A 14,000-nucleotide genomic window follows, 5' to 3' on the forward strand; every position below is an offset into this window, starting at 1 on the left:
TTGTATTTGTACAGTTGAATCCCTGCTATCCAATTACCAGGACTGGTAACTTGTTTAATAGAAAAGCTCAGTTAAAGCCTAAAATAGCAAAGGATGCGTGCAAACGCTTTATTTTAACTTAAAACATGCAATAGACATCCCCCCACCAGTAGTTTGCTGCAGGGTCTCACCTTTTCAGAGCCAGTTTTCGGGCTGGAGGTCCCCAGGACTCTCTGGCATACACCGCCCTCAGGACTCCCCATCCTCAAACTGTGGTTTTGTGTCCCCGGAGTGAGTGTGCACCAAAGAGGCCTGCAAAGTAGCCTGTGAATGCAGCCACCTACGGAGTTTTCCACCCCCCGCCACGTGGTTGATTCCTACCTTGTTCACCGCCTATTTTGATAGCTGTAGTTTTAGCTCTCTGCCCCTATCCAGGTTGTTCCCCCCCAAAACATCATTCTGTTTTCTTTTTACACACACACACACCCATGGGTTCCCACTTCATTGATTACATAATTACGATAGCAAACGTAACTAACAACACAGGTTTGGAAGCAAGTGCACCAGACTGTTGGCGAGGACCTGGTGGGAATGGAAACATGTGGACGGGCCGGGGGAGGGCAGCTCCCCAGCTCTGAGTTCTGAGTGGTCGGCGGTCCTGGGCAGCGGTTAACGTGTTAATTACACAAGTCAGTTGCAGGGAGGTGGGTGAAGCTTCTGCTGTGTTAACACTTGACGATGTACCAGGTATTCTCTACCTTCCAAACAGCCTTAGAAGGCAGATTATAAATCACTTTACGTACATGACGGCAGCCACCATGTCATGAGTGCTTGCTAATTAACCAGGCGTTGCGCGAAGCCTTCGCCATCCATTACTTCTACTCCTCAGAACAACCCTGACACATGGGCTCGATTTTTACTCCCGTTTTGCCAGAGAGTAAACTGATGCTCAGAAATATTCAGCAGCTCGCCTGTGTCTGTTCAGCCAGGAAGTAAGGAGCTTGAACTCACATGCCAGAATGTGTCACTTCAAAGTTCTTGTGGAACCGGGGGCCTCGAGAAGTTATAAAACGTACCCACCCCTTCACAACCGGTCTTTAAACCCTCAGACCAGGACTTTTCTTTCTCTCTCAAGCTCTCCTAAGGAGGCTTCCTGGGAAGGTTTCTTTAAAGAAGGCATGGGTGGTGTGTGATGGGTGGGAAGCCCCCCGGATAACTTTTACTGGGTCTCCTCTGTTATCTCTCCAGGTCCTGTCCCCACTGGCCAGTGGCTTATTCCACAAAGCCATCATGGAGAGTGGGGTGGCCATCATCCCGTACCTGCAGGCCCCTGATGAAGAGAGAGATGAGGATGTAGGTACCTTGTTAACACCTCTCCAGCTTCCTATCCTTGGAACACCTGTTGATAGACCCTGTGCTGGCCTTACTGGCCACGGCCAAAGAACCTGATGCTGGCTTAGGGTGAACCTTACTGTTCCATGGAAGGCCTGGTTCAATAGGAAGGGGGTCCAGGTACACAATGCGGTACTGCCGGTGTATGTGAGTTTGTGTGTGTGTGAGAGAGAGAGAGACCTTGTATTTTATCTATGTGATGTCTTTTATCACATAAAAGACATTTTTGCTTGTGATATATGTCTTTGTCCCCAGCATTATGTACAGCTCCCCTCCTATACTTACTCTAGTCTACCTAGAGTACTCTAATAAGATTCTGATGCAGTTTGCAGCTCAGTAGGAAATGACGCTGTGATTTATTATTGTCTGACATGAGATCGTGAGGGGGTAGGTGAAGCATATGACCCAGGTATCTGTCCTCTGTCATCTTGTCTTTGCATTCTACCAGGACCTAGAGACCAAGGTCCCTTATATCTCTCATGTCTCAGAATAATGTCTGGTAAATATTAGGTGACTGTGAGCGTTTGTTCAGTGAATGAGTTCACCAATGAGCTGATTCATTTAATGAATATTAATTAAATACTGGGTTGTGGAGCCATCTCCTGGGTATTATTTGTATTGGTGGAGCATTTTCTTAAACTCCTTATAGACAAGAGCAACATATACCAAGCCCAGAAACAGAGTTACAACATTGCGAAACACCCTCTCTACAGAGGGACAATTGTGGTTGGCAACGTGACGTATGGAGCTACAGTGTGTGTGCGTGCGCGTGTGTGTGTGTGTGCGTGTGTGTGTGTGTTCACTCGCCACGCACATCCCGAGTGCCCATTGTTTTCCCAGCTCTGTTAGGATCTGTGGGTTTTTAGGTGGAGAAGGCACGTACTAACCCAAGGAGACTTGGATCATTTTGTGACATGAATTTTAAGCCTGAAGCCCATGGATATATTTGGGAGGCAGCCCTGAAACTCCTGCAATCGGATGCAAACTCAATAGGTGTTGGCATTTTCCTGGGAAGAGGGTCTGGGGCTTTGGCTGGATTCTCAGAGCACACATGCCTCCCAGAAGATTAAGGACCGTTATTTTAAACGTTGCACACGTGGGAAGTTCAGCGACAGGGCAAGAAGGGGCTTCGCAGAGGGCGAGGTAGAGAGGGTGGGGATCCTTGCCGAAATGGGAGAGCAGAGGAGGAAGGGATTCAGAGAGGCTGCAGTAGTTGGAAAGAACATCCTGGAGCAGGTGCGACTGGAGCCTTCCAGAGTGAGTGACGCTGGGGTAGAAGACAGAAGAAAAGCGTTCAGGGTGTTCCAGGATGGGGCGAGGTGACAAGCCGAACCTCTGAGCTGGCCTTGTGCCTCAACAGACGATTAAGGAGCTTGCAAAGCAAATGCTCACTCTTGGGGGTTCTTGACTCTTCTCAGCGCCCTGGAGTTAGGTTCTGGGCTCTGTGGGGCCCAGTGCCAGTGGGGCCAACGCCATGGGACTGTGACATCACAGGTCACCCCATGACCAGGAGTCTTGACTCCATTCCATGGCCACAAACTGGTGAATCCTCACCCCCAGCCTCAGCAGTTGGTAAAGGTGACAAGGAGCATCAGATAAGAGTAAGGATGGCGCAGGGCCCACCTGTCCGCACTGTGTCCTCTCCACTACAGGCATGAGAGGGGGGAGGGCCGGCAGGCTGCACGTCATGTATGATGGACTGGCCTGTGGCTGGATCGAGGGCTCTTTCCAATTTTCTTTCACCTGGAGGCCCTCAGTCCTGCGCCCTAACCTGTTCCTCCCCTGGAAACAGCTTCGGATGATCGCGAGGACCTGTGGCTGCAGCGCTGCGGACTCCCAGGCCCTGCTGCGGTGCCTGCGGGCAAAGCCGTCGGAGGAGCTGCTGAGCATCAGTGAGGTGAAGCGGGGGAGGGGCTTGGGGGCAGAGCGGCCCTTCGAATGGGTGGTAGACACACCCTGCCACTCTTGCTAATTTTGACCTGGGACTGAGAAAGGTGGGGCCTGGGGATTCGCAGTAATGGCTGTAAATGTGTGGACTCTAGGACCCTGATGGGTAATTTAAAGAACTTGATGGGCCAGCAGTGCCTACTTAGCCAGGGGAAGGTCCAGCAAAATACAAGCTGCAGCAGTAGTGTCCCAGTCACTGAAGGCACCTCACTGGGTAGAGGGACCAAGCTCCTTTCACAAGACCTCCAGCAGCTAATGTCAAGATCAAGAGCTACAAGTCCTGCAGGGGCCTCTTGTGGCTTGGTGTGACCAAGAACTTCCTAAACACTCAGTTGCCTGACAAGGGCCTGCTCTTGGAGAAGGCGGTGCGATACCCACCTCTTCTAGGGGTGCAGGAAGGGTCCCGATGGCCAATTTCGGTCACTGGATGTCTCATTGAATGGACTGGATGATCTTTTATGTCCCTTCCAGTCCTGAGAGCTTCTGACGGTCCTTGGCAGAGCAGGGTCCTTATCTGTCAGATTCCAGCAGTTGTTAAGTAGTTCTCTGGCCTGAGCTGAGGATTTGCTGTGAACCGTGCTGGAGTCTGGGAAGTGAGCAAGTCCTTGACCTGATGGAGGGGTCTAACCCCACTTCCAAACAGAGACCTACCCCCATTCCCCATGAAGAGAGCCAAGCGTTGCTTCCTGAGACCCCAGAAATATCCAGCCTGACCCCGGGCGCAGTGCTGGGGGGGGCATCTCTAGAAGGGGTTCCCACCAGCCCTCAGTACCTTGGCCATCCCCACCCTCACCGTTCTGCCCGTTGTATTTGGCCCGTGGTTCTCACACTAAAACACGCATCGGAATCCCCTGGGAAGGTTTTTTTTTTTAAGTTGGTTGGATGCTATCCCCAGAGTTTTGTGTCCAGTGGGCCTGGTGCGGGGCCTGAGAACCTGCATTCCTAACAAGTCCTCAGGCGGTGCTGATGCTGGTGGTCTGGGAGTCACACGTGGAGAACCACCGTGCTAGGCCACTCTTTTTCTTCGGTACGTACTGTATTTATACCCCGTTAGCAGATGAGGAAAGGAAGGCGCAGTGAAGTTGTCCCCCCCTTGCCCAGGCGCACAGATGCATTGGCCCAGAGTGGCTTGTTTTCCCTCCCTCCCCACATTTTGCTAGACTGGGTAGAGGACTGAGCTGGCTCTGCGTGTGTAGGGTTCGGGGACGGTGGAGTTCGCGAACAGAGAGGGCTTCCAACCTTCCTCTTCTTATTTCAGAAAACCAAGTCTTTCACGAGAGTGGTGGACGGTGGTTTCTTTCCCGATGAGCCTCTAGAGCTATTGATTCAAAAAGCATTTAATTCCGTTCCTTCTATCATCGGAGTCAATAACCACGAGTGTGGCTTCCTGCTGCCGGTGGTAAGGATGCCACCCGTGCCTTCGCTCGCTCCCTCAATAGTGAGGCAGGGGGTTGCTTCCCTCACGAGTCCCTCCCATGGAGGTGGAGTGCTGTGGGGGCTGGAGCCCACCCGCCAAGTGCAGAGTGGTCATCTTTCCTCTCTCTGAAGGAGGGTGACAGGCCTGGGCAGCCTTAGCCAGTGTCCACCCTGCTCCTCGTGTAGGTTGTTGGTGAAAGAAATGACTATGAAATGCTAAGAGATGATGGGGTCCATTTGAGCTTTGTTCAGAATGTGACAAATGACTATTTCAAATAAGCACAGCTGCTGAAGACTTCAAAGGTGAAATCCATGTAGGTTCAAAAACCTTCTGGCCTTTATACCTTCCTGCTCAGCTTCAGTTCAGGCACTTGGGTTTCTAAGAATGCTCTCTGAGCCCGGGCAAGTTGCAAAGACACCAGATCGCTTCAGTCATTCAACAAGGATGAACTGAACATTTACACTGCATGTGCTAAGCTCTCTGATGTTAAAACCCGAGCATGCAACTGTGAACGAACAGCTGCATGCTGTTTAAGCCACTCGGCTGCAGTTTTCTGCTCACTCTGCCGCAGCTTTCTGCCAGCTTCCATTCTTGAGGGCAGGGACGGATGAAATGCAAGGTTTCAGAGGCGGGTAGGGGCTGTGAAGGACATAAACTGGGGAGAGAAAGCTTCCTGAGGAAGGAGAAAGGGTGGTCAGGAAAGAGTCCCCGGGGAGGGCTCATTCGAGCCGAGGCCCGAGTGCTGAGGAGGAGCCTTGCTTCCTGGACCTTGTGGTTTGAGGAGGCCCTCCACAGTTGGAGTAACCCTTTCCTCTGTCCTCAGAAGAGTGGAGTGTTCCAACTCATAATACCATCACAGCCCATTTCCATAGACCAACCTCCTCTCAGGCCGGGGGCATGAGCTTATGAAATACACAGGTTTGTCAAGTGACACAGCTAGTGGACGGTCACAGATCCTAGCTTCCGAACATACAGAGAGGGACCTTCGTAGTTAAACTACACTAATTGATAACTTCCGTAACTCCGGGGGGATCCCTCATATCCTAGGGGACAGGTGTGTCTATATAACTACCCTAGTGGTTCAGAATTTTTAGCAGAAAAAGTACCAGGGAAACTCACTTGACAATGAATAGCATTTCTACCCCCTCGTTTTAAAACTGTAATGTTGGCCAGGGGAGGGGGTCACTTAACAAATACTTACTCGCAGCTCTCACTGTGTATGAAGCAGCGCCGCTGTGCTTAACCCCCAGCCTCCCCACTTCACACGCTGCCGGCCAGCGGCTGGCTTCTCGGAGGCCCCGATTGCAAAGGTCTTTAGAAAGAGAACAGCCAACCGCCGGTTTCAAGAGTCTCTGGTCTCTCATTGAACTTGGTGTTGAAGCCAAGCTGTGGCCTGTGTTAGCTATGGAGGGCTGCCATAGCAAAGCACCACACGCTGGGTGCGCTGAACAACAGGAATGTATTTTCTCACTGTCCTGGAAGCTGGGAAGTTGAAGATCAAGGTGCTGGCCAGTTTGGTTTCCTCCGAGGCCTCCCTCCTTAGCTTGCAGCCGTGTAGCTGTGTCCTCACGTGATCTATTCTGTGTGCACACCTTGCTGATGTCTCCTTTTGTGTCCACGTGGCCTCTTCTTATAAGGACATCAGTCAGATTGGATTAGAGCCCAGCCCAAGATCCTCGTTTTAATGTAATCGCCTCTCTAAAAACCCTGTCTCCACACACAGCCACATTCTGAGGTCCTGGGGTTACGGTTTCAACACAGGAGCTTGTGGGGACATGACACAGCCCATGACGTGGCCTTTCCACAGGGAAGCCCCTGGGGTCCCACTAGACTACGGGTGTAACCGAGTGGCCGCCTTTTATGAAATGTGGGAAGAAACTGTGTTGTTGAACCACCCACGGAGGCTGCTTCTACATACGCCCCCTGGGGGCCGAATGGGTTACTGCTTCTCCCAGTCTCCCCTTGGAAAGGCAGGACCAACACCGCCCAGAGAGACTAGCTTCCCTTCTGATGACCTAATGTGCTCACAGGGCTCGCCGCTTCTCTCCACAGAAGGAGTTCCCTGAGGTCCTCAGGGGCTCCAACAAGTCCGTCATCCTCCGCATCCTGCACACAGCTCTGGTAAGTCCCGAATTCCGCAACCCACCTGGGACTAGGGACTCGTGTTCACTCCATGCCAGCCAGGCGTGTATCAGGCGCTAGAAATCCTGAGGACGCTATCCGACCATTTGTTCATCCACTCCCTGCGCAAGTACACCCCAGACACGAGGATGTCGATTCCTTTCCTTCTCCCCTTGCATCTCTCCGTGAACGTGTTTTCACTGTGTACTCTGTTCCGGGTTCATTCAGTCATTTACTTGCTGATCAAGTGTTTGCTGGGGGGCCACCTGCCCCGCACTTCCCGAGGCACTGGGGCACAGTGATGAGCAGGCACCCCTACCTCTGCCCTTGAGGAACCTGTAGACTGTGGGGGGGACGCACCGACGAGACCCTTCAGGGCATTGCTACACAGATCGGGGCAGAGAGATGTCCGGGGCCCGTGGTGTCCACGGCGGGGAGGGAAAGGTTCTGGAGCGTGAGTTAGGTTTGTGCAGTGGGTGGTAGGAGCCGCGGCGAGGGGAGCCGGAGGAGCCAAGAGAACCAGTCAGGAGCAGAGAAGCGTTATCAGTGGCAGGGGTCAGCTGAGGCCGGGGAGGGCGTTGTGGAGGTCATACACTGAGGGGGGATGTGAAGTTCAGCCCGGAAACTGGGGATGGAAGAGTGACGGGACTCAGTATGCACTTGAGAGAGAGTCCTGTGGCTGCCAGTGTGGACCAGACCGGAGGTAAGGGGTCCCTCAGGCCCTAAGGCTTGGAAGGGATTTGGATGAGTGTTGGCTGTCTTGGGGTGAGAGTTGGGACTAAAGTCAGAGAGGTATTTCAACTCAACGCTGGCCAGAGGAACCTCTCAGGCTGGGTTGGAGATGGCCTCGTGGAGCAAGAGGCCATTGATCTGGGCCTCACTGGAGGGGAACACCTGAGCTGGAGGGAATTCCAAAAAGAGACGGTATCTTGAGCCAGGTCCCAGCCGTGGGGGGTGGGGTGTGGAAAGGTGCATGAGGATCAGCAGGGGGTGCCGACTCCCCTGGGGCCTGGCGGCATGGAGGGGCTCCTCAAATGCTATGTTGTTCTCCGATGCGGATGGCGTAGCCTTGCCCCTGACTGCCATGCTGGGCTCGCTGGAGGCTCCACAGAGCATCTCTACCTACTTGGGTCGCTTGCTCTGGGCTTGATCAGAGTGGCTGGCCACCAGAGGACCCAGCGGACCAGTCCGAGTAGTGCCCCCCACTGTGGCTCATGTCCCTCCAAACCCCGGAGAGACCTGGGAGGGGCTGTGCCTCTGGGTTAGAGTTGGGGGCTGAGGTGCAGCGACTTGTCCTGAATGCTGGACCCCTGAGGGCATCACCAATGTGACAGACCCTGAACCTCCCTGAGTTTACTTCTCAGCCTCTGGCCTTAGTGCTGGGGGCAGGTGGGGGGGCTCCAGACTGAGAGGCAGCCTGGCACCAGGTCAAAGAAAGCAGGTGATGCCTTGTTAAGGGACTGAGCAGCGGGTCCCAGGGAACCAGCAGAACTAAAGACCTTCTGAGAGACCCCTGTTTTTGGTAGATGAGGGAACTCCAAGGGACCCACTAGCTTTGATTGATTAGCCGAGGCCTGGCGGCAGTGCCGGTACAGGGCACAGGGCCAGCTTCCCAGGGTGTGACCTGTGTAGTGCCCAAAGGGCCTCCTGCTCAGAAGGGCCCCACACTAGGCTGGGTGGTCTGTTGCCGCCCTCCTGAAAGTGTTTGAACAAGAGGCCCCATGTGTTCACTTGGCACTGTGTCCTGCAAATGACACAGCCAGTTCTGCCCAGGGTGGCGGTTTCTGAAACACTTCAGACAGGCCCTAAGAGCATGGCATTTAGATACAAATAGGCTCGGAAAGAATCATGGTTCCACCAGTTCATACAAACCACTTAACTGACCTCTGTGGGACTCAGTCCCCTCATCTGTGAAACGGGGCTGATTGTGATACTTGTACCACAGGCTCACCATGTGGCTTCAGTGGGACAGAGCACGGGGAGCCCGCAGAATCATGCCTGCACGGGCCCACGCCTCGTGTGCGGGCTGCTGTCACTGACCTGGCCCTCCTGTGACTGTGATCTTTTACAGGACATCCCCACCCAGTATTTGTACTTCGTGGCTGATGAATACTTCCATGATGAGCAGTCCCTGTTTGAACTACGGGACAGTTTCCTGGACCTGCTAGGAGATGTGTTCTTCGTGGTCCCTGGGCTGGTCACTGCTCGGTATCACAGAGGTGAGTCCCTGAGCCACCCCCCTGCTGCGGGGCCACAGTGAAGCAAGATTGGGGGCTGCAGGGACCCTTGCTGCCTGCTGACCGGCCGCCTGCTCCGCCCTTCCGGTCCCTCACCGAGAGGGCCCTCCCAAGGTGTCTGGGACGTGACCCTGTGTGCCAGGCCGGGCAGTTCCCCTGCCTTTCAGAGTTCAGGAATGTTGGTCAGTTCTTGTTTTTTTCCCATTCCTTCCCCTTCTTCAGGACCACGGGGTGAATTCCCACCTCCCATACTTTCCTGGGACCAGTCTCCTAGATTACTTTCTGTAGCATCTTCCCAAATGCCTTAGTGCTGAGGAGGGGGGTGATCTAAAGCAGTGCAGCCACGCTGGAAAACTGTCAGGTTCTCATAAAGATAGACAGACAGCTGACCTATTCCTCAGCCATTCTCCCCCTAGGTGAGAGGAGGGAAACCTATGACCGTAGGAAAGACGTGTGTGTGTGTGTGTGTGTGTGTGTGTGTGTGTGTGTGATTATCCATAGCAGCGTTCATCATAGTAGCTCCAAACTGGAAAGAACTCGGAGGTCTGCCATCAGATGGATAGATAAATAAATTGTGGCGAAGAGGAGTCAGCTACTGATACACACGACAACATGACGAAAGTCAGAAACATCTTGCTGAGCAAAGGAAGCCAGACACGGGAAGTGCCCTGGTGGTGGTCCGTGTGCACAGGGGCCCAGAACGGGAAGAGTTCATCTGTGGCAATGGGAATGACGACACTGTCTCTTGGTAGAGTGACCACACGGAGACACAGGGACTTTCTGTATCCTGAGTAGGGTGGTGGTTCCATGAATGGGCATGCACTTCATGTAGAAAAGCTCATCAAACCGCACCTTTAAAATCTGTGCTTTTCATTGTCCGTAAAGGGCACTGCAACCGAAAGACAAAAGGAGAGGAGAGGAAGCAGAGATAAGAACTGTATGGTGAGGTCTTGCTAGAAGGATTTAGGAAAATCAGCCAGTACCTGGAGGGGAAGAGGAGACCAAGAGCATGTGTGTGTGTGCCCACACATGTATGTGTGTGTACACGTGTGTTTTTGCATGCACTTTAATGGGAGACTTTGTAAGCGTGGTTGCCATTATCCAGTAGAGAAAAAAGGATGATTCGGAGAAAGACGGGGAAACCGGAGAGCAAAGACCTGTCATAGAAGAGAGGGAAGGAACGTGGGGTGCATGGAGCTTTTGGAAGCAGGGATAACTGTTCTGTTTGTCTTCCAGTGGCGTCCAACCTTTTGGCGTCTCTGCCCCATGCTGGAAGAGGAGTTGCCTTGGGCCACACGTTAAATACATTTTGGCCCGTGATCACAAAAAAAATCTCGTAGTGTTTTAAGTAAATGTACGATTTTGCCTTGGGCCACACTCACAGCCATCTGGGCTGCACGCAGCCAGTTGGACACCCCTGCTAGACAATTGAACTCTTCAGTGAGAGGAAGTCACAAGGAGGTGAAGTTGGGTCAGTAGGAAGGGCTTCTTTTAAAAAGTAGAAGTCTTGCCCTGTCAGGTAGGAAATGCTAGCCCCCAGTACGGAAGAGGGAAGTCAGCCTTGTTCAAGTCACCTCCCTGCAGTGGGTGTGCAGAGCCAGGACTGGATGGGTGGGGATGCGGGGCGCCCCCACTCCCCCGGCCCCGGTGCCTGCCACGCACTCTCTCCTCCATCTGCAGATGCGGGTGCACCTGTTTACTTCTATGAGTTTCGGCACCCGCCCCACTGCCTGAAGGACAGGAAGCCGGACTTCGTCAGAGCTGATCACACTGATGAAATCCGCTTTGTCTTTGGAGGTGCCTTCCTGAAGGGCGATGTTGTCATGTTTGGTGAGGAGCCGGCCCCGGGGGCACCTGCTCTCGCAGGGACACGGGGATGCGCTGGGGAGACACGCGACTCCCCAAAATTTGCACAGAGCCCCTCGCCTGGCCCAAACTATGCAGGAGTTGGAGGGCTAATTTTAATTTACTTATTTAACCTATGGTTTACAGGCATGACCTTCCCCTGGAAAATGCCTGCCCCTCGAATTTTTAGAATATTTTTAGAAACCAAGATGGAAAAGAGCTGCTAACATTTGCTTGATGGGTGTTTCTCTTTGTACTAAAGCCCAAAGGGGTAGGCGGGGTGGGGAGGATGGTGCTTATGCAATCTAATTTTTAAACAATTAGAACCACTTTCTCCCATCTCTCTGACTGCTGGCCTCACCCTCCCCGCCCTTCTCAGAACCCCCGTGGGCTACCACCCAGGGTAGGAGGCCAGAGCCACGGTTTTCAGAGCCCCAGCCCAAAGTGGTCTGGGTCCAGGTGATCTATTGTAAATGCTTGTGAACCATTGCTCCCCAGGTGAGCTCATTTATTCCTGAGCGTGCAGGCCACTCGGTGCCTAAAATCATAAGCCCATCAGATGAGGTGGTCAGCAAGAAAAGTTAGAGGTACCACACAGAGAAATGTCACTACAATATTTAGTTTTTAAAAATTGCACAATGTAGGCTCTTGGCCAGTTCATGCCGGACTCTTGACGATGAGGACAGAGGCTCCTGTGGGGAGTAGGCACGCTCTGTGGTTTGTTCACGGTTTCATTTGTTCGTTCTCATCACATAGATGCCAACGACCACCTCCCAGGTTGGCACAGGGATGAGGTGAGGTAACTCCCCGAGGCACACCGTCAGTGACAAACTACTGTCGCTACTCAGCAGCTGTCACTGAGCCTGGACTCTCCTGGGCACAGGGGCCCTCTGAACTGGGCAAATGAAGGACAGGTGTTGAAGGGTTAAATGCCCTGGTGTCTGAACAGCCCTAAAATCAGTGAGAAAAGAAACAGCCCGGCTGAAAACTGGGTAACAGGTATAAATAGACAATGTGTGGGAAAGGAAACTCAAGTGGCTTTTAAACATGAAAATCCACTTAACCTCACTCTCAACAAGAGGGCTGCAAACTTACTCTGACTGAGGACTCATTTCTCATTGGTCGAGGTTGGGAAGAACAATACATTTTTCATAATTGTTGGAGCAGGTGTGGGAAAACAGGCAACCTTATCTATTAGTGGAAAACTCAGTGAAAATCTGAAATGCGTGTGGTTTTTAACAATTCAACTTCTCAGGGTGTTTTTGCAAGTATACTTTCCCATGTGCAAAAAATATGCCTGCCCACAAATGCATTGCTTTAATCAGCACAAGTCTGGAAATAATGTAAAGATCGATTAATAGAGTACTGGATACACAAATTATATATTTACAGAATTGCATATAAATATATATATATATATATATAGGACAATAAATGGGAGTCTTACAGGTGACATGGTGGAATTATCTCTTAGAATTTTAACAAAAAGATGCATAATCTGTGTCCATTATACTAGAGCATCTGTATAAACATGTACATGTCTAGCCTGCCTTCGGAGGGCGCCCAAGAGCCCAGTAGCAATGGTTGCCTCTGAGGCTGGTAACAGTGGAGAGAGCAGATGGGAGAGAAACTAACTTTGATTAGATACTCTTTCTGCATCTTGGGTTTTGCACCTTGAGCAAAATGCTTCCAGCATGACTTTGTCAAATAAAGAAATACAATAATTGGGAGGGAGAGAGAGATGGTCTCTGTCCCCTAAGGAACTTGTAGCCTCAGGGGAATGGCCGGAAGAGTGTGGGGCACGCAGGGACGGGGCGTGTTCAGCCTCCACCATTTGGAGGCCGTGATTTCTTGGGCAAGCCACAGCTGTTCTGGACCTCGGTACCTACAAATGCAACACGAGTGAAGTGGCTTGGTCGCCTGGTGAGGATCCGGTGGGAGGAGAGATGTGAAAGGCATTCATCGAATGTGAAGCACCTTGGGCTTCTGGCGAATATTGGCGGGAGCCGGATTTTGGGATTATCTCTTGCAGAAGGAGCCACGGAGGAGGAGAAATCGCTGAGCAGGAAGATGATGAGATACTGGGCCAACTTTGCTCGCACTGGGTAAGCAAACCTCCAGCCTCCCCACAGCCCTGTGTTTGAGGGCAAAAAGCTCACCTCCATTTCTGCCCTCCCTCCCAGGGACCCGAACGGGGAAGGCCTGCCTCTGTGGCCAGCCTACGGCCAGAAGGAGCAGTACCTGCAGCTGGACTTGAACCTGAGCGTGGGACAGAGACTGAAAGCGCGGAAGGTGGAGTTTTGGACAGAGACCCTCCCCCTGATGGTGTCCACTTCCAGGGGGCACCTTGGCCCTCCTTCCTCCGTACCCTTCCTCTCTCTGCTCCTGCCTTGCATGTTCCCTTTGGCTGGTTGAGAAGTTACCTTTGTGTGACTTTGGTTTCCCTTCTACTACAGTTACTCTCGCCATAGCCGGCTGCATTCTTCTGTGTTTAGCTACTTTATGGAGTCAGCTGCTTCAGCCGACCCTTAGGGGATTCTTTGCAACATCAAGAAAAATGCCATTTGCCTTGAAAATGTCCTCACTGCACCTGCAGGAGGGCTGGCCTCTTCGTTGGCATGACGATGATCTGGCAATGAGGGTGAAATAAAAGCAGCATGTTTAATATGTACGGGGGCCGGGGTTCAGTTCTGGGCTAAAAACTACATCCCTCTGCCCGCAACGCCCAAGAGGACTGTCTCGGAGAAGGCGTCTATTTGAGTTTCCTGGAACATGAGTCCTCCAACCGCAGCCCAGGCAGCTTTCAGCTCCGATGTCCACGGATGTCCTGACTGTCACTGGCTCAGACAGGACTCCTTCTCTGGCTCAGAGATCTGTGGGGCACACCAGAGAGCCTCCTTCTCAGCACTGGAAACTGGACATCCCCTAAGGTCAGGAACCCAGGAATCAAGCCCCATGCCACAAGGTCAGGTCAAGGACACCAAGGAGAGAAGATGTCTCCCTGATGGAGACTGAGACGGAGCAGTCATTCAGTGAGTCCACACTGGGTGCCTGCTCTGTTC

The 14,000-nt window shown here is 52.4% G+C and overlaps 1 protein-coding gene across 2 annotated transcripts in view; it reads left to right on the forward strand.

Moving 5' to 3' along the window:
* CES5A (carboxylesterase 5A) overlaps positions 1-13,609 on the forward strand; it is a 38,570-nt gene extending 24,961 nt beyond the window's left edge. For both annotated transcript variants that reach the window (XM_037041690.1, XM_037041691.1), the window contains 8 exons: positions 1,228-1,332; positions 3,164-3,268; positions 4,577-4,717; positions 6,788-6,856; positions 8,928-9,075; positions 10,774-10,923; positions 12,971-13,043; positions 13,122-13,609. In XM_037041690.1, the coding sequence (XP_036897585.1) occupies positions 1,228-1,332; positions 3,164-3,268; positions 4,577-4,717; positions 6,788-6,856; positions 8,928-9,075; positions 10,774-10,923; positions 12,971-13,043; positions 13,122-13,353 (1,023 nt within the window). In that variant the 3' untranslated portion in view covers positions 13,354-13,609. The remainder of the gene's footprint in view (positions 1-1,227; positions 1,333-3,163; positions 3,269-4,576; positions 4,718-6,787; positions 6,857-8,927; positions 9,076-10,773; positions 10,924-12,970; positions 13,044-13,121) is intronic.
* The last annotated feature ends 391 nt before the right edge of the window (positions 13,610-14,000 follow it).

The sequence above is a fragment of the Sturnira hondurensis genome, unplaced genomic scaffold, assembly GCF_014824575.4.
Source record: "Sturnira hondurensis isolate 20B ecotype Veracruz unplaced genomic scaffold, ASM1482457v3 Scaffold0003090, whole genome shotgun sequence".
Classification (NCBI taxonomy): Eukaryota; Metazoa; Chordata; class Mammalia; order Chiroptera; family Phyllostomidae; genus Sturnira; species Sturnira hondurensis.